Source organism: Leucopleurus acutus (genome assembly GCF_964270905.1).
Source record: "Leucopleurus acutus genome assembly, chromosome: 19".
Lineage (NCBI taxonomy): Eukaryota > Metazoa > Chordata > Mammalia > Artiodactyla > Delphinidae > Leucopleurus > Leucopleurus acutus.
Genome location: NC_139161.1, coordinates 5277697 through 5303925, shown reverse-complemented (window position 1 = coordinate 5303925; position 26229 = coordinate 5277697). Strand labels below are relative to the sequence as shown.

At 47.6% G+C, this 26229-nt stretch overlaps 1 protein-coding gene across 3 annotated transcripts in view; it reads left to right on the top strand.

The window, feature by feature from the left end:
• The window catches only part of SLC39A11 (solute carrier family 39 member 11), a 342388-nt gene that overhangs the window by 46011 nt on the left and 270148 nt on the right, over window positions 1–26229 (top strand). For all 3 annotated transcript variants that reach the window (XM_082860153.1, XM_082860152.1, XM_082860154.1), the window contains one exon: window positions 570–728. In XM_082860153.1, coding sequence (XP_082716279.1) covers window positions 570–728 — 159 coding nt within the window. The remainder of the gene's footprint in view (window positions 1–569; window positions 729–26229) is intronic.

The window sequence follows — 26229 nt, the reverse complement described above, 5'->3', positions numbered from 1 at the left end:
TAAGGAAGAACTTTGTAGGAATTAGAGCTGTCTCACGTCCAAGGCAGTGGAGCTCACGAAGTAGTGAGCAGTCTGGTCCTGGTAGTATTCAGTTAGCACAGAATTTCTCAACAGTGCCGCTCACCTTTGGGACCAGATAATTCTTTGCTGTCAGCGGCTGTGATGTGCGTTGTGAGACATTTACCAGCTTCTCTGGCCTCTGCTCATTAGATGCTACTAGTAACCTCCCCCTCACCTCCAGCCCTACTTGTGACAACCAAAAATGTCTCCAGACATTGCCAGATGTCTCTGGCAATGGTTGAGAACCACTGAATTAGAGGCTAGATGACAGCAAACTAGACTCCCTCTTCCCAAGGTCAACTCCATCCTACCCCAAGTTGAGTTCTTAACAACATTAGAATTCTCATGGTGGCTTTGTGCTTTGGGATAGTACCTACCACCAAGGATTAAAGGCCTAACCCAGTTGACACTGTGGGGTTCAGTTTGGGCCATAGAGAGCGAGAGAAGTCCCCACTTGGAAGGCCTTCAGGGGATGGTTTAATGGTTTGCTGCTTATCGTGGTTTTGCAGGTCATGCTGGCCGCTTCCTATTGGTCGCTCCTGGCCCCAGCGGTGGAGATGGCTACGTCCTCTGGTGGCTTTGGTGCCTTGGCCTTTTTCCCCGTGGCTGTCGGCTTCACCCTCGGAGCTGCGTTTGTCTACCTGGCTGACCTCCTCATGCCTCACCGGGTGAGTACCACTCTGCTTTGGGCTCTTGTGTCAGGATGTGTGTCTAGCTCTGTGCCATAGATTTACTCCTGTTCAAACTTGACATGCCAGCTCGTGTCTATGTGAAGTAGCCAGCGATATCGAAATAGATATTTCACACCATTTAGGTCTTTTACCTGGAGGAACGGAATTGTGACTTAATGCCTAAAAGAAAATAAGCTCTTGGTAGTCTGACTCATCATCTCCTTAGTTACATTTTGATACATTCAGATTTTAAATATCAGATCTCATTATAAATATAGAGTACAGCTGACGTCGTGTGGTACAGCACTGTCTATATGAGTGGACCTAGACACTGGGGGAAGGGAGTGCCCGTGACGGTGGTCCTGACTCTTAGAGAGCTTATGATGTCACCAGGGAGATGACAACACACCCATCTGCAACATAAGACCGTCGACAAAGCATCGTATCCACAAGGGCTTATTCATAGGAGGGCGAGGTGGGGAGACCAGGCAGTAGGGCCTTGGGCTGCGCTCACTTCTGCCATGAACCGGTTATGCGTCCCTTCTCCCCACTTTTCCTCCTTACGACTTGAGAATAACTCCCTTTAGGGGCTGCCGAGTGAAAACTAAAAAAATCGAAAAAGGCGCCAGAATTGGGGTGTGCCGGCGATTTAGCTTTTTTATTCTTTTTGCCCTAAATAGCGCTGGTGGGTTGGGTTTGGGGGATGAGCATGTACTTGCTTACAGAGAAGCACAAAATGAACGACAGCCTGAAGTCTGGCTGTGGTCACTGAGCAGAGAGAGCTGAGGCCAGGCCACGAGATCATGACCCAGCGCCATCGGCTAAAACCGGGCCGGCTGAAGGGTGGACGTCAGTAGGACCCAGTGCGGGCACAAGTCACCTTAGCAGATGCAGTGTCCCAGCAAGTCCCCGAGGTGGGCAGAAGGCCCCTGAGAGACCTGAGCTGGTGCTTGAATCCTCTGTTCACCCAGGGTGGGGGGAGGCACGGGGGGACCGTGTCGAGGAGCTGGGTTTCTCTGCTGGGTCGCTGTGGGCAGGGTCAGGTCGGCTCACTGGAGTCGTCTGGGCATGTGCCCCAGGAGGCAGGCTCACATCCTTTCCCCGGCCCACCTGCCTTCCTCTCCATTGGAACGTGGCCCAGACACTCGTGAGAAACTGATTGCTCATGTTCCAGAATGGCCAGCCTCTGGCCCAAACAGCTGGATGTGATGGTTGGTTGGACAGCTGTGATGTTGTCTCGGAGGTGTGTCATTCTTGTTCATCGAGAGCGAGAACGACCGTGTCAGTTTCTGCCCCCTGGGCCCTTCGCTTCCTTGGTGTCAAGGAACATCTGCTTGCTAATAGCTTTGAGAGGTCCTCAGTATGGATTGCCACATTCTGTCCTCAAGTCCGCCCTGGTTATCTGCAAACTTGCTGCTGGGGTGTATTCTACTTGCCCTGGCAGGAAAATCTGGCAGCCAGGGGCCTTAACTCCTGAACAGCAGACAGGGGGCTGGCTCAGCTGCTGTGCACAGCCCCTGCTGGTCTCATTCTGCCCTTCCCACCTGGGCCCACCTGGGCTTCTAAGGCAGTGTCTTGCAGAGGGCTCTTTGCAATCGTGAAGGGTCACCCTTCCGTGATACTGGGGCCAGGGAGTGGGGCCAGGTGTATTTGACCAGCTGCCTGAAGGTAGCAGCCTTCTCTGGGCAGTGTAAATAGTCATTCGGCCAGTTTTTTCTGTGCAGCAGTCCTTTTTTTTTTTTTAACCTTTTGCTTCCTGTTTGTTCTACTGTATGCTTTGAATATAGAGGAGATGCCAGGCGAAAGTCTTGGGTAGAATGCACAGAGAATTAGGCCTGGCTGGGGAGCGGTGGGTGAAGTCAGTGGGTTTTGATCTTGAGTCCGTGTGGCTGACTGGGCAGCCAAGGGGCGCGCAGTCCTCTGGCGGGGAGAAAGCGGGGGCTGGGATTTGCTTCCAGAATGCTTGCTACGACTGGAGTTCAGGAACCAGGAGTTCTGTGGGTCAGTTCAGACTGAGATCTTTTCAGTTTCCTGTTCGCTCCACCTTATGACAGAGCCCCACCGCTCAGCACGTGGCCCAGGGAGAGGACGAAGTGGTGAGGGCAAAAGGCTTTGGCTGCGCCGGTGGTGGAGGGGCTCGTCCTGCAGGGCAGGCCCCAGGGGAAAGGGGGACCTGCCTGCAGAAAACCCCGTGGCCTCCTTCCTGTCCTCTGGGAGGACCGTGTGTGGAGTTTGATGGGGTGAGAGGAAGTGAGTCAGTCTCTGCCTTATTTTACCTGCAGAAGTGAGCCAGTGCTGGAGTCCGCTCAGCACAGACGTGTGGTTTGAGCGATTCTGACATTGACTCGTGACCGTCCAAGCACAGGTGCCACCGCCTGCCCACGTCGGAGATGTCCACCCTGGTTATACTTACACGTTCAGGGTGGCAAGACTCTGGGTGGGTGGGAAGGAAATGGTTAACAACCGGCCCTGTTCTCCAGCTCCATTTCCGTCATTCAGCCTTTCCGATGTATTTGTGCCCCTTTTGGAGCCGGAGCGCCATATTGCTCATGAAAAGGGTTTTACTCATAACAGCCTGTCAGGTTGAGCCCACTGTAGCTGTGTTAACTTCGGATGCATCAAATCGCTCCCTGAGGGGTATTTATTTTCATGTATTTATCTGGGGATGGAGTAGAAAAGGCTCACGCGGTAACTGTTAATGGGAAATGAGCTGACAGGGTTTTACAGAGGCTTTGCCAAATGATATCTTAATGAGAGGGCGAGAGAGGCGGGGTAGGCGAGGAAGGTGCAGTCCGCCAGGGCCGGGAAGAGGCCTGACAGGAGGACGCTGATGGCGAATGCGGCTCAGGCCAGCCTGAGCCCAGCACCCCCCGTGGACGGTTCTAGGGAGAAGGGGAATGGACCTTGAACAGCTGTTTGGAGATACTGACATTTTTATGACCTTTGCAGTTTGCTTCTATATAAAGTTAAGGATGGCAGTGGGTGGGAAGACTTCACCTTTAGTTTAAAGCTGTGATTTTCTACTGGTGGGTAGAGGGGAGAGGAGGAAGAGGGTGGATGTGTGTCACCATGGCCCTGTGTCTTTCTTTTTAGTCATATTAGTATTACATCAACACAGCACAAAAATCTCATTATAAAAATTAAACAAACTTTAACGTGTGACACTCCTTTCTTGCTGTAGACTGTGTCCTCTCAAAATTCCAATGCAATGGTATTTGGAGGTGGGGCCTTTTGAAGGTGACCAGGTCATGAGGGTGGAGCCCTCACGAATGGGATTAGTGCCCTGATAAAGGAGCCTTCAGAGCCCCCTTCCCATTCTGCCACATCGGGACACGTACACACTGTTTGTGAACCGGGACGTGGGCTCTCTCCAGACACTGAATCTGCTGGCACTTTGACCTTGGACTTCTCAGCCTTCAGAATTGCCAGAAATAAATTTCTGCTGTTCATAAGCCACCCAGTCGATAGTAATTTGTTAAAGCAGTCTGACCGGGGTAAGAGGCTCCCCTGTTTCCATACTCTTCCCAAACCAGTCAACCATTGTCATCAGTTTAGTGGGTATCCTTCTATATTTTTCTCTTTTCTCTTTCTTTTCTTTAAGAAAACGAATTATGTTGTGTCCTATAAATATCGAAATATAAACACTGTCCCCTATGCTTGTGCTGTTCAAGTATGCTTTAAATCAACTCTATAGCTCCATGAATCCTGACTCATTTATTTAGACTTCGCTTCTCTTTGCTTATGTACGTGCATGCATACATTTCACACAGTTGGAACCGTCTGTGTGTTCTCTTATGTGTTATTTTTAAAATTCGAAACGATTTTTATCTACAGTCATTTTAGTACATATACCGCATCCTTCCATCTTAGTGTAGTTCACCGGACCATTTCCCTGTCACTGAGGAGTTAGCTTGCTCTGTGCTTTTGCTTATGTATATATGTCTCTCTGGAAAATGTCATTTTGTTGTGTGTCTCCTGAAAAACAAGTGGTAACGTCCTGGCTGTGTTGTTGACACTTGCTTTTCCAGCTTTGCTTTGCATCTTGGCAACCTTCTCTCTGGGAGATGTGAGTTCCCCGCCCCCTCCCCTCCCTCTCTTGGGATCTGACATCCAAAGAGACTGCCCAAGGACTGCAGGGGGAGGGAAGGTAGTGGTGTCTGAGTCTGCCCGAGACCCTCGGGCGGGGCATCGCAGCTGACGGCCCCGCCCAAACGTGCTCAGGGGCAGCAGGCGATAGGGGTGCGACCTTCTCCTCAGTGCCCTCCTTCTTGTATCTGTGTCCCAATCCTGTTCAGTTTCTCTTTGTTTTCTCTGTGATGGCAAAGAAGATGCCTCCGCTAAAAACTTAAACGAGAAGGATGTGCGCATACCTTTAATATGCGCCTAACTGTTGCTGGTGTCAATTTCTGGCCACTGGAGTCGCTCTGAGGGACCAGGTATGACAACTGTTTGGAAGTACCAGGTGATTATTTTCCCCCTCAGGGGTGATGCATGTTTTCCTCCTCTTCATAGATCCTTTCCATCTTTAGCGTTGTGATTCTGATTCTACTACTTTACGAACGAATACCTAACAGAGGAGATTGGGGGTGGGGGGATGGCAAGAATCGCTTACAGAAGGAGAAATCGCAGTGGCATCCACCTGTCGAGTCCATAGCATAATTCTGATATTATCAGATAAGCCCAGCCAGCTTCACAGTGAACACCGGCTCCCTGCCTCCGTTTTAACATCTCCTTTCTTTTGCTTTGCTGTGGTTTGAGATCTGCACTTCTATTTGATGCTCTAAGGTGCATCATGGGGTTGATGGACGGTTGACATTTCAGCTGGCCTGGAGAGAGTCTCCGTCCAGCTGAATCACCGGGTTCCTCCAGCGTGGGGACGTGACCGTGTCATCAGAGGAGGCTGGGCGCGGGGGTGGATTGGGCGGCCCCATTGTCTGGGAAACCAGGTGGAAGAGGGATGAGGTTTTGCAGACAGCCCTTTTGCTTAACTGTATACCCATCTGTCCTCATTTTCTAGGTCTGCCATAACAAACCACCACAGACTGGGTGGCTGAAACAACAGAACTATATTTCCTCACAGTTCTGGAAGCTAAAAGTCCAAGATCAAGGTGTTGTCAGGTGCCTCCTTCTAACCATGTCCTCACGTGGTCTTTCCTCTCTGTGGGCATCCTCTCCGTTTCTTTTGATATTTATGATACTAAGATTGAGAGATAGCTCACCCTGTGGATGTATGGAGGCCCTCAGTTCGGGCACTGGGTGTTCTGACCAAGAGCAGGCTGGCACTTGAACGGGCACGCTGAGTGGGCAGAGCTCACTAATGAATACACGACGCTAATGAATACTTCAGTTTCTAATGGAGCAAAGCCGCAAGCTTGCTGGCATTGGAAGCCGTGGCTGGTGAGTCCTGGGCTGGGGAGCGTTGCCAAAACCTTGTCGTTCAGATGAGTCGCCAACAAAGGAGCGTTTTGAATCTTTTGTGAAAGCCAGTTTATTTTATCGTACTGGGGGGCTCTTGGCCCACTGATGCCGCAGGCCCTTCACAATGAGGTGTTTGTAGAGAGCTGGCATTCAGGTCCCCCTGGACCACAGGCACCCATTTCCAAGGTGCACATGGAAGCCGTGGCCGAGGTTGCTTCTTTGGCCTTTCGCTGCCTCCTGCTGCCTCCTGTGGCTTTTAGGAAGGTGCTCGGCTGTCGGTTTGGTCCCGTTGGCATGCAGAGGGGCTCAGAAGGGGGTTGAGGCAGGCTGCCAGTGTGGCGTGCTTGCTGATTCTCAGAGAAAGCCGTGGTTAACCGTCCTGCGGACGCCTTGCTCTGCGCATGTACCTGCTGGGAACGCGTATCACAAACTCCCTTCCTCTCCACTTGCTCCCTTTGATTTCTAAGGTGGGCGGGGGTGGGGGGCTGCTGTTCTACCCTTGTGTATGCCTGGGTGTGTTAGCTGCGTACCCAGTCCTGGCTAGTTGAGGCTACGGGAAAAATATCTGTGGCTTTGCAACCGATGGCACAGAGCATCTGAGAGGGCCCAGTCAGAGCTTGGAAACCTACCTCTGTGGGTGCTGTGTATTCCCCAGGTACCTTCACTGGGTCTGGCATGAAGACATGCACGTGTGCGCGCACATGCGCACACAGTGCACACGAAGCGGCCATTTCAGCACAGGCTGGCTTGCTGAAGGGACCTCCCCAAGCACTGAATGACCCTCGTTCTTTTAATAGAGTGGTGGGGATTCTGGAACGCAGATAGGCATGGTTGGGACCTTCTAAGACTTGGACTTCCTTCTCCATGCTTAGAGCACCTTTTCATAGTTTAGACTGTAAAGTGGTGACTGAATACTTGTATTCTCTTGCCCTGTGTTGAGCCAGGCGGCAAGATTATAAGAAATATCTAGAGGCCACCATGGAAATTTATTGAACCAGTGGCTGGTTGGCAAAGATGACGGAGGCAAAGATGATTGATGAGGCTGGCTGGCTAAAGGAATTGGGTGTGCGTTTCATCATAATTCCTTCCTCCCGAGGGGGGGGCGGGGCGCGGCTGTCGGCTCACAGGTGTACCCCTCTCTAGGTGGCTGGCGCATCAGTGCCCGATAGAGCAGGTCCTGGCCACGCCTGTCCTGTCCGTCTTCTCTCAGATTGTGGTGGTGCTGGTGATAGTGTAGACGGCTCACCTCAAGGCTGGGGAATCATAACCCCAGAGGAGTTAGAGTTCTGGTATCAAAGAAGAAAAGAAGGGGTGAAGTTTGGGGATGTAGATGTCGGATTGGCCAGTTCTTTGAGAGGAAGGAGTTGGATTAAAGCCCCTGGAAAAGCTAAAACGTTGTTTAGCTTTAGCTCGCTGTCCCCATAACGAGTCCCAGGGATAAATGACAGAAGGCATGTTAAGGACGGTAGGAAATGGAAACACCCTCTGAAGATGCTCTGTGAGCTCCACACCTGCGGTTCCTTTTGTCCTGTGCCCTAGGACTGGGAGGAGGGCAAGGGGTCTTCAGCCCTGTGTCTCAGAAGCACACGTGTCTCCAGAATCCCAGCCAATCCCCTTCAGAGCCTCCCTTTTCCAAATGCATGGGTTAGCAATAGGAGGACTCACCTTGCCTCGACCTGAGCGAGACGGGGGAGTTCTGAACGTAATGCAAAAGCCAGTAGACCATTACCAACACGCTGGCATGGTGCCCAGCTCAGAGCACTGTCCCTCCAGCGTTCGCAGACTCTCTCCTAGTTACCCTGCAGGGCGCACTTTGTGTGTTCCTTCAGCAGAAATCTTCCCTGGCAACCCCAGGTCTTGGTTCCACTTGGCACCTCCCCCATCTTGCCCTGTCTCTTCCCTGTGCCGTCATCACCGGTGGACCTGGTCACTTGTGTCCTGAAGGCAGGGACAGGTCTGCTCTGGTCTCCCCTGTGACCCCGACAATACCTGGGCATCGTAGGTCTCCAGGAGGTATCTGATGAATGAGTGAATGGAGGTGTTGGGAAGATCAGGTGAGATCGTTGTTATGAAAACTCCTTAGAGCCTCAAAGTTGAAAGCACTTTACAGCCATGAGTTATTTTCTGGAGGCAGAGCCACGCTCCTTGGCAAGTGGCCACCTTTGAGGCACTATAGACACGAGACACAGAGAGTTGAAGAGAAAAACTTAATCTGACTTGCATCTGTTATATTCTTGTTCACTCTTTATTTGCTTTGTTAATTACGTTTGCCTAAGACTCTAAAGACTTACACTGCTGTTTAGAGTCAACATTTTCCTAGCAATTCGACCAGGAGGTGTGTTAGAAGGAATGAGGGTGGGGATGGGGTGGCAAGGAGCTGGGAAGTTGCCTTCGGTGCTTGAGAAAAATACTGATGCCTGGGCCTCCCTCTGGAGGCTCTGAGTCATTGTGTCCCAGGTGGACCCTAGGCATCTACATGAAAACATCCCCCCAGAGGCTCTGATGTTCAGCCGAGGTTGGTGACCAGGAATTGAAGGCCACTTACAACTTGCTTTGATTCAAGTGATGGTTTTTGGATGGTTTACTGCAATTCAAGTACCTTTCTTTTTCCATTGGCAGCCAGTCTTACGATTTATTGCAAAGGACTCAGTAAAGAGGGAGGGAAGGGCTTCCTGCAGGTGATGAAGGTACAGTCTCAAGAGGAAAGGGGGGAACTGACCTGGTTCTATGGGTTGCAAACTTCAGAGTGCACCAGAATCCCCTGCGGGGGGGCTTCAAAAATGCAGGTGCCTGGGCCCACCCCAGACTCAATGCTCTTGGGAGGCAGCTGAGGCATCTGCATTTTAAAGTAGGTCCCTAGGGGACTTTTGGCGCTCAGCAAAGTGAGGGAATCACAGAACAGTCCAGGAAGGTGTGCTGGAGGAGTCTGGAAGGCTGTAGTATGTGAGGGGCACAGACAGAACACTTGGGATGTGGGGTATCCACAATCCTCTGTGTCTCATGGTCTCCTTAAAAATGTATTTTTTTATGACACAAATGAACTTATTTATGAAACAAAGACAGACTCACAGGGCTTCCCTGGTGGCGCAGTGGTTGAGAGTCCGCCTGCCGATGCGGGGGGCATGGGTTCGTGGCCCGGTCCGGGAGGATCCCACATGCCGCGGAGCGGCTGGGCCCGTGAGCCATGGACGCTGAGCCTGCGTGTCCGGAGCCTGTGCTCCGCAACGGGAGAGGCCACAACAGTGAGAGGCCCGCATACCACAAAAAAAAAAAAAAAAAGACAGACTCACATACATAGAAAATGAACTTGTTACCAAAGGGGAAAGCGGGTGGGGGAGGGATAAATTAGGAGTTTGGGATTAGCAGATACAAACTACTCTATTTAAATTAGGTAAACAAGGACGTCCTGTATAGCACAGGGAACTAACTATATTCAGTATCTTGTAATAAACCATAATGGAAAAGCATGTGAAAAAACATATGTATGTGTATGTATAACTGAATGACTTTGCTGTATACCCGAAACTAACACAATCGTGTAAACCAACTATACAAAGAATTAGTTTTTTAATTGACGTGAAATTCACATAACATAAAATTAACCATTTTATTTTTTATTTTTATTTATTTATGTTTGGTTGCACCTCACGACTTGCGGGATGTTCCCTGACCAGGGATTGAACCCTGGGCCACGGCAGGGAAAGCCCGGAATCCTAACCACTAGGCCACCAGGGAACTCCTACAATTAACCATTTTTAAGTGAACAGTTCAGTGCCATTTGGCACCTTACAGTTTTGTGTAACCAGCATTGCTGTCTAGTTCCAAAGCATTTCCATTCCCCCAAAAGGAAACCCCCACCCCATTAGGCAGCCGCTCCCCCTCCCTCCCTCCCTCGTCCCCAACCCCTGGCAACCACTAACCTGCTTTCTGTTTCCATGGATTTACCCACTTTGGCTATTTCATATAAATGCAGTCATACAGCGTGTGACCTTTCGTGTCTGGTTTCTCTGACTCAGCGTAATGTTTTCAAGGTTCATCCACGTTGTAACCTGGGTCAGAACTTCATTCCTTTTTCCGTCTGAACACTGTACCATTGTATGGATGTGCCGTCGTTTGCTTTTCCATTCCTCTGTTCATGGGCATTTGTGTTGTTTCCACCTTTCAGCTGCTGTGAATGTGGGGTACAGGAGTTGTTTGAACACCCTAATTCTCCATCCTTTGGGGGTATGTATCACGATCTCCACTTCACCAGTGGTTAGATCAGGTCAGTCCAGGTGGGCAGCCTGGCTGGCAGCTCAGATGACCCACAGTTTGCTGGAGTAACAGATGCAAAGCTCTCTGAAGCTCAGCTCTGAATAAGGAGTGGCCAGGAGGACAGTTGGGCAGTTAACAGGGCCAGAGGGAGGGGAGGTCTGGAGGGAGCTGGTCGGGGGCAGGGCAGTTCTGTTTGGCTGTAGCTTCATGCTAGCTCCCGTTTTAAGTGCTTTTTCTCAGCAAGGTTACAATGGAAACAACCAGAGTAATCTTATTAGAAATAGATTTCTGGGACTTCCCTGGTGGTGCATGGTTAAGAATTCACCTTCCAATGCAGGGGACGCGGGTTCAGTCCCTGGTCAGGGAACTAGATCCCACATGCGTGCCACAACTAAGAGTTCACATGCCACAACTAAGGAGCCTGCCTGGTGCAACCAAAATAAATTAAAAAAAACCCCAAACATTTCTGACCATTCACTCGCCATCCCAAATCCTTTGCGATCTCCCCAATGGGTCCAAGCCTTTTTGTCTTTTGTCTTTTTTATTTAACACGGACTTTCTTCTGGGCTCTCCTCCAGGCGCCTCCTTACCTCCTTAGCTTCAGCTCAGGCCGGTTCTCTGCCACTTGAACCAGCCACCAGCTGCTGCAACGGGCTCTCAGGACACACGTGCCCTTCGTCATCCTGAGCCTTTCCTCGTGGTCTCCCTCTTCCGGGAACCACTTTCCTCCTTTAGCCGTCACCTGGCCAACTCCTCCTGGTTCCCCTTCAGGTTAGGACAAAGGCATCCTTTCCTCCAGAAGCTTTCCCGGAGCTCCGATCTGGGCGAGGTGCCCCTGCATCTTTGTAGCTCTCCCCGCCGAGCCCCTGCCTGGCAGCTGCTTCCCTGGTGGGCCGGCAGCTCCTTGGGGGCAGTGGCTTGGTCAGTCTTGTTTGCCCGGAACCCCCAGCGCCTGCCGCGGAGCCTGGCATGGAGAAGGGGGCTCAGAACGTGATTTGTTCTGACGTGAGGAAGGAGTGAGTGTGTGTTTGATCCTGGGACTTCATTCCTCACTGCATCCTCCAACCTACATCAGTGCCTGCACCAGGCTAGATGCTGTGGCCCCTCTAACACCTCCCAACACAATAAACACTTCCTAAATGTGGGATCGTTGAATGAAAAGGAGAATTGTATGTATTGCGTATATTTACGTATGTGTGTATGTGCATATGGCATTTTTTAAAAACAATTCTAAGTGAAGTAGAGGGGAGAAGGTTGGCTTTGTGAAGAATCAGGTGGTCAGATGAGCTAAAACAGGGTCAAAAAACTTTTTCGGAAAAGAACCAGAAAGTATGTATTCTGGGCTTTGCAGACCTCTTACGGTTTCTGTTGCCTTTCTCGTTTCGTTTCCTTTTCCTTCCTTACAACCCTTTAAAAATGTGAAAAACATCTGTAGCTCATAGGCCGTACAAAAGCAGGGCACTGGCTGCATTTGGGCCACGGGCTGTAGTTTGTAGACTCTTGATTCGCAAGGTCCTTTAAGGCCAGTTACTTTTTAAACTTGGCTTTAGTGGTGTCATGTTACATGCATTTATACCTGGCCCTTTTTTCTTGATGGTTAAAATGATGTGTGTTAATTGTAAAAAAAAAAAAAAAAAGCCTAGAGAATAGAAAAGTTCGAAGACATAAGAAAAATCTACTTTTAATCCCACTGCATGGGAGCAACTATAATTCATGTCTTGGAACATTTGCTTTCTGTATCTTTTCCTGTTGTTGTTTTCCTCTGTGTGGGAAATGTCATAAGAGTAACTCACAGTCGTGGAGCATACACCGTGGGCAGGCACATTACATGCATAATCCCGTGGGGTCAGTGCTATTGTTAATTTTATTTTACAGATGAGGAAACTGAGGCTTACTTGTGTGATACGAATGATCTAGATGCATAAGGACCCGTCTCACTAAGTAGCAAAGCCCAGGGGTGCCCATGTGGTGATGGCAGATGCATGTGTTGAGGAGGAGCCTCTGTCCCTGGGTCCCTGGGTGGCTGGAATGAGCAGAGCCCCTGTGTGTAGAAGAGTAGGGTAGTTTGTTATTGCAGCAAAACACAGCCCGTCCTGACGGATACCCCGAACCACTGAGACATTTGGGTAGCATCAGTGTTAGTCGTGGAATGCTATCTCGGGGGCCTCTGTACCCTTGTTTTAGATGCCAGAGGCATTTTGGTGGGATACTTCCTGTTTGTTTATGTGTTTTGTTGTTGAGAAGTTAATCAGTCCATCTACGATAGAAATGGGAAATGTTATTTGAGCCTAAATGAGGATTATAACCTGGGAACAGCATCTCACAAAGCTCCGAGAATTGTTCCACCCCTTAGAAGTCAAGGCACAGTTACATTAAGTGTTTTGAGACAGAGGGCTGTACATTAAATGATGTATTACTATTAAAAAAATTTATTTTAACATCTTTATTGGAGTATAATTGCTTTACTACAGTGTTGTGTTAGTTTCTGCTGTATAACAAAGTGAATCAGCTATACGTATACATATATCCCCATATCCCCTCCCTCTTGTGTCTCCCTCCCACCCTCCCTATCCCACCCCTCTAGGGGTCACAAAGCACGGAGCTGATCTCCCTGTGCTACGCGGCTGCTTCCCACTATCTGTTTTACGTTTGGTAGTGTGTATATGTCAGTGCCACTCTCTCACTTCGTCCCAGCTTACCCTTCCCCCTCCCCATGTCCTCAAGTCCATTCTCTACATCTGCATCTTTGTTCCTGTTCTGCCCCGAGGTTCATCAAAACCATTAAATGACGTATCATTGACAGTTTACACAATCCAGATCTGAGTGTCATTGTGGTGGGTCATGTGACCTCTTACAAGATTAAGAAAGAATGTTATCTTCTAAGGAGTTGTCTTGTTAGCACTAGGAGAATGTTGCCCTTTATGGTTGAGCAGGTATTTCTGCGGATGGGCGTGGTTTGGTGGATGCACAGTGGTGGGGAGAGACGGGGCCAAAGGGCAGAGGAAATTTTTTTATGTTTAAATTTTTCTTGCCTTGCCATAAAATATGAATTTGATTTCACAGTTTCCTTATTGATCAGTTATCCCATCTGGACTCTCTCTCTCGGGAAGCAGAAGAGGACAGAATTCAAGGGATGCTTGCCACTGCTTCCGCTCACCCCTACATTCCATCACGAAGGAAAGCGTGTGGGCAGCCTCGGATACCTGTTCCCTGTGATGGTGATGTGTGAAGTCTGGGTGAGGCTGTGTTCCTCGCTTCCTCAATCCCAGGGGCCCCACAGGCTCCTTTGGGGGCATTTGCACTGTTATCCCTGCCTTTCTCCTCCTCTTATTCTCCTGACAGCTGTCGTAAAAATAACCGCCTGCTTTGTCTGACACCCTGATCCCGACTCTGCTCACCCGTCCCCGTTTTGCTAGAAGGGCTTGCGTATCGAGTTTCCATATGGTACAGTGGGTGGCAGTTGGAGGAGTCCCAGCAGACTGGCTCCTTGGTGATGCCCAGGGTTCCTCCGGTTCAATGGCAGGAACGATTTAGGGCAGGACTGGCAGGTAACGAGCCCGGGGAACTGCGAGCTTGTGCTGGGCTCACGTGCTGATGGAGTTCTAGGTTGGCATTACACTTGGGGCTAGTGCTGGGTGATTTATGTTATATGATGAGACACTAGAATGTAATGATATGTTACCTGACGATATACGATAGAACGGTATTCCATAATGGCATTATGTAGCGACGTATCATTAGACTGTACCATCATTCTTTCTAACACCCCCATGTTCCCCACCCAAGTCCACATTTCTCGGTTGCGTTAAAGCTTCTTTAGAGGCAATGTGTCATACTGGAACACGCATGGACATTGGATCAAATTGCCCTGGATTCACAGGGCTGTGTGTCTTGGGGCAGTGACTTAACCTCTCTGAGCCCTGGTATCCTTATCTGTAAAATGGATATAGTCCTACCTGAGAGGGTGGCCATGAGGATTAAATAAAATGAATGCCTATAGAGTACCTAACACATAGCCTGGGCAGCTTACAGTAGGTCTTTAATAAATATGAGTTATACCAAGAAATGTGGAAGCCGCTGGGGATAACTTTTTGGTTATGTTTCTTATTTGCACAAGTTGTGGATTCAGGCATGATGAAACATTTGTAAGTGTCTGTGTCTCTGTGTGTGCTGGCTGCTTTTCTCTTTTAATCACTTCTCTGTCGTTATCGTCACAGAAGATAGCATCAGCTCCATTCCATCTCTCTGGCATCCTACGTGGTCTGGCTTTTCTTGCATCTTCACTGAGATGTTTCAGCAGGGACCGCCCCCCACCCCCAGACTTTTGCTTCCCTTTCCCATTCTGTTCTGTGGCTTGGTGACTGGATGAGTTTTTATTACCACGAGGAGTACCCCCGAAGCAGCTGCATGTGTCAGAATCACACTGCGATGGGCATCTGGACCTGCACACTTTCGTAGACCTTTGCTGTCTTCTGTCCTAGGCTGAGACTCTTCTTCCCTTTTCCTCCTTACCCGCTACTGCCCTGTCCCTACCACGTCTATTTTTCTTTGATTCATGTAGTGCCAAACTTCGGTACCAGTCATTTTGCTAGTCCCAGGGATCAAAAGCCCTATAATTAGAAAAACAAGCAGTGGCAGAGCAGTAATTGCTATAGTGGAAGAGTATAAGATGAGAGCCCTGATAAATTGTGACTCAGTCTACCTGGGGAAGGCTTCCTGAAGTTGGTGCTTGAGTTTAGACTTAAAGGTTAAGTTGGAATTTGTCAGGTAGATGGCCTTGACAGGAGGTGGTGGGGTATACATTTCAGACAAAGGGAACAATATATCCAAAGATGCACTACAGCAGGTTGACTAGTTCATTGTTGCGGTGGTACAAAGCATGTGTATTCGTTAGCCATTGCTGCCTAACAAACAACCCTAAGATCTCAGTGACACACCACAGTCAGTAAGGATTGATTTCCCAGCTGCCTGTCAACTGGCTGGGACAACTCTGCCGATGTCAGCTGGGCTCACTCATGCCTCTGTGGCTCAGCTGGAGGTCAGCCAATCTTGACTGCTCTAAGCTGAAGGACTGCAGATGGGTGTGGTGAGTCTGCTCCAAGTGTCTTCTTGTCGTCTGCCTCGGGCCAGGATACATTTTTCTTCTAGCGAGGGCAGAGCCATGAAAGGAAGAGCAGAAGCAAACAAGGCCTGTTCGGGCTGAGGCCCAGAACTGACACCCGAATACTTCCATCCATGTATTATTGACTAAGCAAGGCACATGGCAGGATCCAGGGTTGAGGGTGGTTGTTCTGGGATGAATAGCGATCACCCCAAATCCATTTGTTTCCTGGAACCTCAGAATGTGACTTTACTTGGAAACAGGGTCTTTGCAGGTGTCATGAGTTAAGAAGAGGTCATACGGGACTAGGTAGGCCCTAAAGCCCGTATGACTAGTGTCTTTATAGGAAGGGGGAGAAGAGACGTAGGGGAAACAGACAGAGAGAAGAAGGCCACATGAAGAGGGGGCAGGGATTGGAGTTCTGCCACCACAAGCCAAGGAATGCCAAGGATTGCCAGAACCACCAGAAACTGGAAGAAGTAAGGAAGGCTGCTTTCCTCTACAGGTGTCAGTAGGAGCACGGCCCTGCTGACACCTTGCTTTCAGACTTCTGGGCTCCAGAACTGTGAGAGAATAAATTTCTGTTGTTTTAAGCCCCCCAGTTGGTGGTTATTTGTTATGGCAGCCCTAGGAAGCTAATAAAGTAGCCATATATAAACCATGCCCGTGATAGGACCATGACAAGCATGGATGCAAAGAGAAGTAAAGAACTGGCGCCCGTGAGTGCACCTGCCACAGAGAGACAGAGCCTGGTGGTAGAGAGAGACGGGGCCAGGACAGGCAGGCAGGGTTGGCATATCGTAGTCTACAAAAAGTTTGGCTTTTCTTCTGTAGGCAATGGTGAGAATGAAGGTTTGGGGGCAAGGGCATGACTTCTTCAGATGTGGGTTTTAGAAGGAGGGCTCTGGGGTAATGGAGGGCAGAGTGGAGGATGTTGGTCTAGACTCAGGCTATGACAGTAAGCCAGGTGAGAAAGGAAGAGGTTAGGAATTAGGGTAGCACTTTAGAAAGAAATGGGTAGACCTAAAAACAATGTTTAGAGGAAATAGTTGGATTTTGTAATCAGTTGGACGTGGGAGTAAAGGAAGGCAAGAATCTAGATTGATCCTTATTTTTGGCTGGGGACACCTAGTGGATTGGGTACCTTTCCTCCAAAAGTGAACACAGCAAGCAGAGGAGCTGTTTACGGAGCAGAGGCGTTCAGTGGTTATGGGTCAGGCCTGGTGTGGTGCTCACTTCACCTGCTCCGTTTCTCCTGGTCAGTTCTTAGTCACATGCCCGTCTGCTTGCGTGGAAGGCAAGTCACATGACCAAGCCCAAAGTCAAGGGGTGGGGAAATATGCGATGCACACAGTAAGGCCATGGCAAGGACGCGGGGAGGGATAAAAACTGGGACCCATCACTCAGCCTGTGGCAGAGAGCGTGACAGCGGTGAGAGGTGAATTCAAGAGAGGTGGGCAGGCTGGATCACATAAAATCTACCTCTGCGTCCAGAAAGAAGAGGAGAACCTAGGTATTGGTAGGGATGGCTGTTGGCTCCGTATGTTGTGTGGTTGGCTCGTGCATACGCTCGTGTGGTCTTCACCACAACCAAACTGCCGATTTCAGCACCCCGAAATTCCCTTGTACCCCTTTGCAGTTAGCCCCCCACCCCCAGTCTAATCCCAGGCGGTCACTGATCTGCTTCTGTCACTACTGCTTAGTTTCAGGCCTCAGTAGTTTCAAAAGCCCGTCAGGTGATTCTAATGAGTAGCCAGCTAACGATAGAGCAGAAGCATTTTAAAATTTGCTGACGTCAACAAACAAACAAAAAGCTTCTCTCTGACACAAGACACCATAAAGTTAGAGCCACGCCAAAGTCTGTGAGATGTTTGCAATGCATATAACTGACACAAAGTATTGGTGTCTAGAATACATAAAGAGCTCCCACAAATCAATGAGAAAAGGGCAAACCATACTCAATAAAAAATGAACAAATTATTTGATTAGGAATTTCAGAGGAGGAAACCCTAAAGGCCCAACAGATAGGTGAAAAGATGTTCAACATCACTAGTAATTGGGGAGATACAGTTTAAATTCTCACCCATTATATCTGACAAAAAATGAAAAAAAAGCTGATAATACTATTTAACAAGATTTGGGCAAATGGGAACTGTGTGCACGGTTGGTGGGAGTGCAAATTAATTCAGCCATCTGGGTGAGTAATTTGGAAATATCTAGTAAAACTGAAGATGCATGTATCCTGTGACCAAGCAATTCCAATTTCAGGGATGTGCTCTCTAAACATTCTTGCAAATGTACGCAAGGAGCCAGGTGTAGGAAGGTTCCATTGCAGCACTTCTTGTAATGGTGAAAAATTGGAAATAAAATACCAGTCATCAGATGAGTGGATAATTAAATTGTGATAAATTCATAAACGGTGTGCTAAACAGCAGTTAAAATACGTGAGCTAGATCTATAAATCAGCATGGATAAATGTGCAATGCTTAGCAGAAACCAGACGTAAGTTGCAGAATGCTGCACGTAGTAAAATACTATTTAAATTTTGAAATTGTGTCAAGTAAATTACCTATTTTATATACAGATATTTTATATATAAAATTATAGGGGGCTTCCCTGGTGGCACAGTGGTTGGGAGTCCGCCTGCCAATGCAAGGGACGCGGGTTCGTGCCCCGGTCCGGGAAGATCCCACATGCCGCGGAGCGGCTGGCCCCGTGAGCCATGGCTGCTGAGCCTGCGCGTCTGGAGCCTGTGCTCCACAACGGGAGAGGCCTCAGCGGTGAGAGGCCCGCGTACCGCAAAAAAAAATATATATATATAAGCTTGTCTATGAAAAGTGTAAAAACATGGCTAAGAAGGGTACCCATGAGCTTTTCCAGTTACTTAGTATCTCTGAGTGGTAGGAGGAGAGAGGAACTTCAATTCTTTCTGCAACATTTTATTTAAAGAAATCTGAATCAACGATCGTAAAAGGCTAAGCTTTGTTAACTGTAGGTGGGAGGTGCATGGATTTTGATCTTGTTATTGTCTGTTCATCTCTGAAATAGTTCCTTAAGGAGGCGTCTTAAAAACTATAGCTAAAATTGTAAATAATAAAAATAAATGACATCAAAATGAAGGAAGAAAATTGTGTTTGACAGTGGATCAGTGGAGTTTGTGTTTTCATGTGATGGTTACCAAAACATCTTCCACATTTTTTAGTAATGGTCCCTAGCCTTGGACAGTCATAGAATTAAAGTACTCTTAAATTTTTGTATATAGGCTATTAAAAAATCTGTAAGATTTTGGTGTGTGTGTGTGTGTGTGTCTGTATGTTGGGGGAGGGAGATAATTCTTATAAAATCCTAAAATTAAAAGGAAATGCCTACCTTGAACGTATTTACACCATTATACTTGAACCGCACCTGTTTTTTTTTTTTTCTTCCTGGTCATTTCGTAGCGACTGTTGTTACATTGCTAATTTTGATAACTACTGAGAATCAAGTTGTCAAAATGTGACAGTCTTTGGGTCTGTAACTGGAGGTAAGAATTGATTCTTAGTGGTCATCAAGGTACTGCACTGGTTGGAATTCCAACGTTCTAACTTGAAAACCAGGCAGGACACAAGGGCAGTCCACATCACCAATTCTTATTTTGTTAATTAAGTTCTCAGCCTAATGCTTGCTCCTGACATGGAATGTTTGTGATGTTATGCCTTTCATGTAATGAGATAGATAAGCCGTTTACAGCATCATCCGCAAATAGTCCGATAGTATGTGCAGCGTTACCCATTTTTATGCTCTGTAATTTAGGATGCCTTCTCGCCAGAAGAGAAAATTGATGACTGGAGAGCCTCTTACAAGAACATTCATTTTATCCTAGGTGACAGTAATGACCCCAAATAACTGAGTTTTGTGATATCCATACACGAAGACCATCTTTGGAAGAACAATAGCCCAGGACTCAAATACTGATGGATACTCTGCTGCAGTGGACTGTGTTTAATTTTCAAGGCGGGAACTTATTTTTCTCTTCATGAATGGAAAAGTCTACATCTTGAAACAGTAGAATAAGAAAAGCTGTCTTCACTCAGAGCCTGGCTTGGTAAACTATAGGAGATGAGGGTGCATGACAGATTGTCAGTATAAGTTAACGTACTTCCCAACCACAATGCTAATTTCTTAGAACAGAAGATGCTCTTTTAGAATTCTATTAAAATTCTATTAAAAGATAAAAACAAAGACACCAGACTGCATTGTTTAAAGGTAATCTCTATCCATAAGACCTATCTTGGGGTGGTATAAACAGAATGACATGGATGGAATATTTGTAACCTCGCTGTTAATCATGTTTTAAGGCATGATAGTTGCTCCAAGCAATTTAAGAGACACTTGGACCACTGCTCATTATTCATTGTTATCATGGGAAAATCATTTCATTGCAAATAAAAGTAATAAGCCATTAGAGGAAAGGAGATACCAGAGTAAAGAAAACAGTTTAAGATGCAGCCCGGATCTGGCTGTGCTGTGGAACTCCAGCCTCTAGCATTTAAGGAGGATGGCTGACTGTTTCCTTTTGTTGGTGGTGTTTTTTCTTTTTTTTTCCAATTGATGTTGGACTTCATTAAACTTAAATCTTCTGCTCTGTGAAAGACATTGTTAAGAGAATGAAAAGATGTAAGAAAGCCAAGAGACTGGAAGGAAATACTGGTAAAACAAATGTTTGATATTGGACTTACATCTAAAATATACAAATAAACCTTAAAACCAAACCATAAAGAAATAAACAAATCCAATTTACGAATAGGTAAAAGATGTGAACAGACAAGTTGGCCAAGGTGGTGAACAGATGGCAAATAAGTATGTGGAACAATGCTCAATATCTACTGTCATTAGGGAATTTCAAATTAGGACAACAGGGAAATACCACTACACACCTATGACAACGAAGAAAGAAGGTCGGGGGAACACGCAGCACATATTGCTGATGAGTATTGTTTCGTTTTTCTTTTTGTGTGTTGTGGTAAACAACACACAGCATAGAATTTACCACTTAACTGTTTCTAGTGTACAATCCAGTAGCCTCAGGTATGTGCACGTTGTTGTGAAACAGACCTCCAGAACCCGCTCATCTTGCAGATCGGAAGCTCTATACCCATCAAGCACCAGTCGCCTGTTTCCTCCCCCCCGTAGTGGTTCCCCGGTAACCATCATCCTACTTTCTGTTTCTATGAACTTGACTACTGTAGATACCTCATATCAGTGGAATCATACAGTATTTGTCCTCTTATGACAGGCTTTTTTTTTTTTTTTTCAATAAACTTGTTTATTTATTTATTTTTGTCTGCGTTGGGTCTTCGTTGCTGTGTGCGGGCTTTCTCTAGTTGTGCTGAGAGGGGGCTACTCTTCACTGCGGTGCACTGGCTTCTCAGTGTGTTGGCTTCTCACGTTGCAGAACACGGGCTCTAGGTGCGTGGGCTCAGTAGTTGTGGCTCGCAGGCTCCAGAGTACCGGCTCAGTAGTTGTGGTGCACGGGCTTAGTTGCTCCGCAGCATGTGGGATCTTCCCGGACCAGGGCTCGAACCCATGTCCCCTGCATTGGCAGGCGGATTATATATATATATTTTTTGCAGTACGCGGGCCTCTCACTGTTGTGGCCTCTCCCATTGCGGAGCACAGGCTCCGGACACGCAGGCTCAGCGGCCATGGCTCACGGGCCCAGCCGCTCCGCGGCATGTGGGATCTTCCCGGACCGGGGGACGAACCTGTGTCCCCTGCATCGGCAGGCGGACTCTCAACCACTGCACCACCAGGGAAGCCCTGGCAGGCAGATTCTTAAGCACTGCGCCACCAGGGAAGTCCCTATGAGAGGCTCATTTCACCTAGTATGTCCTCAAGGTTCATCCATGTTGTAGCATGTGTCCGAATTTCCTTCCTTTTTAAGGCTGAATAATATCCCACTGTGTGTGCGTGTGTGTGTGTGTGTGTGCGTGTGTCTGTGTGTGTGTGCCACGTTTAGTTACCCATCCATCTGTTGATGAGTGTTTGGATTGCTTCCACCTCTTGGCTATTGTGAGTAGTGCTGCTATGAACATGAGTTTGTAAACGTCTCACCGAGATTCTGCTTTCAATTCTTTGGAATTCCGAAAGTGGGCTTGGTGGATCGTACGGTAGTTTCTGTTTTTAATTTTTTGAGGAAACTCCATATCGTTTACCATAGCAGTTGCACCGTTTTACAATCTCATCAACAGGGCACAAGCGTTCCGAATTCTCCACATTCTCAACAAAACTTGTTCTCTTCTGTTGTTTTCTCTTCCCTTCCCTTCCCTTCTCTCCTTTTCTTTCGTGATGTCCCCTCCCTCCCTCCTCCCTCCCTCCCTCCCTTCCTCCCTCCTTCCTTCCTTCTTTGATAGTAGCCATCCTCATTGGCGTGAGATGATATATCATTGTGGTTTTTAATTTCTCTTATGATTAGTGATGTTGAGCATCTTTTCGTAAGTTGGCCATTTGTGTAGCATCTTTGAAGAAATGTCTATTCAAGTCCTTTGCCCATATTTTAATAGGGTTGTTTGACTTTCTTGTTGACTCTTTTCCTATCCAGGCTTTTCAATTTAATTTACTGGGGGAGAAATTTCTTTTCATATTTTGCACCTCTGTTTTTTTAATTGAAGTATAGTTACTGTACAATATTATATAAAATACAGATGTACAGTATAGTGATTCACAATTTTTAAAGGTTATATTCCACTTATAAAATATTGGCTGTATTCCCCGTGTTGTACAATATATCCTTGTACCTTATTTTACATAATAGCTTGTACCTGTTGATCCCCTACCCCTATACTGCCCCTCCCCTCTTCCCTCTCCCGACTGGTAACCACTAGTTTGTTCTCTGTATCTGTGAATCTGTTTCTTTTTTGTTATATTCACTCGTTTGTTGTATTTTTTAGATTCCACATATAAGTGATATCATACAGTATTTGTCTTTCTCTGACTTACTTCACTTAGCATAATGCCCTTCAAGTCCATCCATGTTGCTGCACATGGCAAAATTTCATTCTTTTATTATGGCTGAGTAGTATTCCATTGTATATATATTTATATATACCACATCTTTATCCTTTCATCTGTTGATGGACACTTAGGTTGCTTCCATATCTTCACAATTGTAAATAATGCTGCTGTGGACATTGGGGGGCATGCATCTTTTCAGATTAGTGTTAGATATATACCCAGGAGTGGAATTGCTGCGTCATATGGTAGTTCTATTTTTAGTTTTTCTGAGAAACCTCCACACTGTTCTCCATAGCGGCTGCAGCAACTTACATTCCCACCAGCAGTGCACAAGGGCTCCCTTTTCTCCGCATTCTCACCAACATTTCTGTTTGTGTTCTGTCTGACAAACCATTCTTACAGGTGTGAGGTGATATCTCATTGTGGTTTTGATTTGTATTTCCCTGATAATTAACGATGTTGAGCATCTTTTCATGTGCCTGTTGCCCATCTGCATTTCCTCTTTGGAAAAATGTCTATTCAGTTCTTCTGCCCATTTTTAAAATAGGGTTGTTTGTTTGTTTGTTTTTGATGTTGAGTTGTATGAGCTGTTTATATGTTGGCTGTTAATCCCTTATCAGTCATACCATTTGTAAATATTTTCAGTAGGTTGTCTTTTTGTTTTGTAGATGGTTTCCTTTGCTGTGCAAAAGCTCGGCACCTCTGTTTTAAAAAAGTGGTAAACAGTGGTAAAATAGAACCTTCCTCCTAAAAGAAATCAACTATTTATAGTTAACTTTAAAAAACAAAACTTTTGATTTCATAAACTGAAAGATAGCTATACTTGCAAAAGGAACACTTGGCTATTTAAAACGCAAGCCTAGGAATTTTTTCGTTTGTTTTAGATCTACTCAGCTAACAAACAAAGAAAAAAAATAGAAACCAGTTACCATCTTTTATGTGTATCTCTTTTCTGGTTTATGGACACTTTAAAAACCATCCATGCTGTGGCTCAAATGTAATGTAAACTAGGCTTTGCTCCTCTAGGGTCCAGGACAAGAACATTGGAAGAAACAGTCTGTCCCCCCCCCCCCACCCCCCACCCCCGCTGTTTATTTTTAAAAGATGTCATTTTTTGGATGGGCGAGTGGATGAGAGATACCCTTTCTGCTTGACTTCATTTTTTTTTTCTTTTTTGGGCTGCGTTGGGTCTTTGTTGCTGAGCGGGGGCTTCCCTTCATTGTGGTGCGCGGGCTTCTCACTGCAGTGGTTTCTCTTGTTGCGGAGCACGGGCTCTAGGCACACGGGCTTCAGTACTTGTGGCATGCAGGCTTCAGTAGTTGTGGCTCGCAGGCTTCAGTAGTTGTGGCTCGCGGGCTTCAGTAGTTGTGGCACACAGGCTTCAGCAGTTGGGGCACATGGGCTTAGTTGCTCCTGGACCCTCCTGGACCAGGGCTCGAACCCGTGTCCCCTGCATTGGCAGGCAGATTCTTAACCAGTGTGCCACCAGGGAAGTCCCTCTGCTTGACTTTAGAATGTCACCTTTCTCTGTAAATTTCATAAAGTTGGGAAATGGGGAAGGACCTGGAGAGAGTATTCTGGTTCAGAACTTTGTCTTCACTCAAAGAAAAAAAAATTCTTTTTTTTTCAGAGATTTTCCGTAGAAATCTAACGCAACCCACATGTTCCTGTAACAGCCCATTCTTGTTCCTTTCTCGGGGCATGGGGAGCATTTTTAATACGGCTCAGTTTGTCATGGGGAGCAGTGGATTCCTCTCACTGAGTTCTTCAGTGGATCGTGGGCTGAATTGTTCATTCTGTTCTATTTGGCACAAATCAGAGTCTTTGCTAAGTGCCCATTCAATCAAGTTGAATATACTTTACCCAAGCCCCTCTGGTAAATACTTAATGAGAGAACTTTGGGTCTCTGCAGAGCTCCGTAATATCCTATCCTTTTATTCTTCCCCTTCTTGTATAAAAAACTGTAGTCATTGTAGTTGAAGACAGTAACTAGGGCATCCCTTCGTGTTTTGGGGGCTAAGTAGCGCTTATTGAGTGCTTACTATGTGGTAGGTGCTGTTCTAAGCTGTGCCTGTGTATTAACTCTATTAATTTTTTTTTTTTCGGTACGCGGGCCTCTCACTGCTGTGCCCTCTCCTGTTGTGGAGCACAGGCTCTGGACGCGCAGGCTCAGCGGCCATGGCTCACGGGCCCAGCCGCTCCATGGCATGTGGGATCTTCCCGGACCGGGGCACGAACCCGCGTCCCCTGCATCGGCAGGCAGACTCTCAGCCGCTGCGCCACCAGGGAAGCCCCTGTGTATTAACTCTTTGTCTTCCGTCCCATGAGGCAGGTACTGACTGCATCATCCCCATTTTCCAGATCAAAGACTTGAGTCCCAGAGTGGTGCCGCGAAGGAGTGCAGCTGCAGTGTCCATGCCGCGAAGGAGGCAGCTGCAGTGCTGCCTCTTAATTCTCATTTGTTGATCCTTTCCTCGAGCATCTGCAAGTGCTTTTCACACCTGAAGGTGTACACCATTTGCCTAGGGAATCTCGCTAACACGCAAGTTTCTGATTTGGTGGGTCTGGGGTGGGCCCGGGATTCTGAATGTCTTACAGGCTCCCAGGTGAGGCTGGTGTTGCTGGTCCCTGGGGCCCGCTCGGAGCAGCCGGTGGTGGAGGATACAGCTGTGTAGCAGTGATGGCGTCCAGCGGTTGGAGGGGCCCTGGAAGAGTATGTGGGTCAGTGCTCGGCGGGCCGCTTCTCATACCCGACCCTTTGATATTCTGATTTAGGAGGCCTGGGGTAGGGCTCAGACATCTGTATTTCTAAGAAGCTTCACCGGGGGCTTCGGATGCACAGCCAGGTTTGGGAACCCGCACAGCTAGTCCGGCTCCCCAGCTGTGGTTGGAATCTCTGCCTCAGCATCTCTCCCTGTAGGTTGTGCAGAGACTGGTAGGTCCCGCTTTTAGAGGCAGCTCCCAGTGCCCTCCTGCCTTGTGGGGAACCAGGGTCTCCCTGGAGAGGGTATTGATTTCCTAGGGCCGCTGTGACAAAGTGCCACACACTGAGTGCTTGAAACAACAGAAATGTATCATGTCAGTTCTGGAGGCCAAACGGCTGGGTCCACGGTGTTGGCAGAGCCGTGTTCCTGAAAGCTCCAGGTAGTTCTTTGGCTTCTGTGCGTCTCTGTCCCTTTATCCGAATTTCCCCTTTTAATAAGGACATAGTCACGTTGGATTAGGGCCCACCCGAATGATCGCATCTCAACGTGATCATCTGCAAAGACACCATTTCCAAATCAGGTCACATTCACGGGTACTGAGGGTTAGGACTAGAGCATCTTTTTGGGGGACACAGTTGAGCCCATAACAGGGAGGTAGGGTACGTATAACAGGGGGATTAATAGATGCCATATTAAAATGGCAGACATTGGCATTAATAGGGGAGAAATGAAATTGGGCCTCCACGCTTAGTCAAGGGTTTGGATGGAAATGAACATCTCAGGGCTTCCCTGGTGGTGCAGTGGTTGAGAGTCCGCCTGCCGATGCAGGGGACACGGGTTCGTGCCCCGGTCCGGGAGGATCCCACATGCCGCGGAGCGGCTAGGCCTGTGAGCCATGGCCACAGCGCCTGCGCGTCCGGAGCGTGTGCTCCGCAACGGGAGAGGCCACAACAGTGACAGGCCCGCGTACCGCAAACAGACAAACAAACAAACAAATGAACATCTCAGATGAGCACCGCTTGACGTT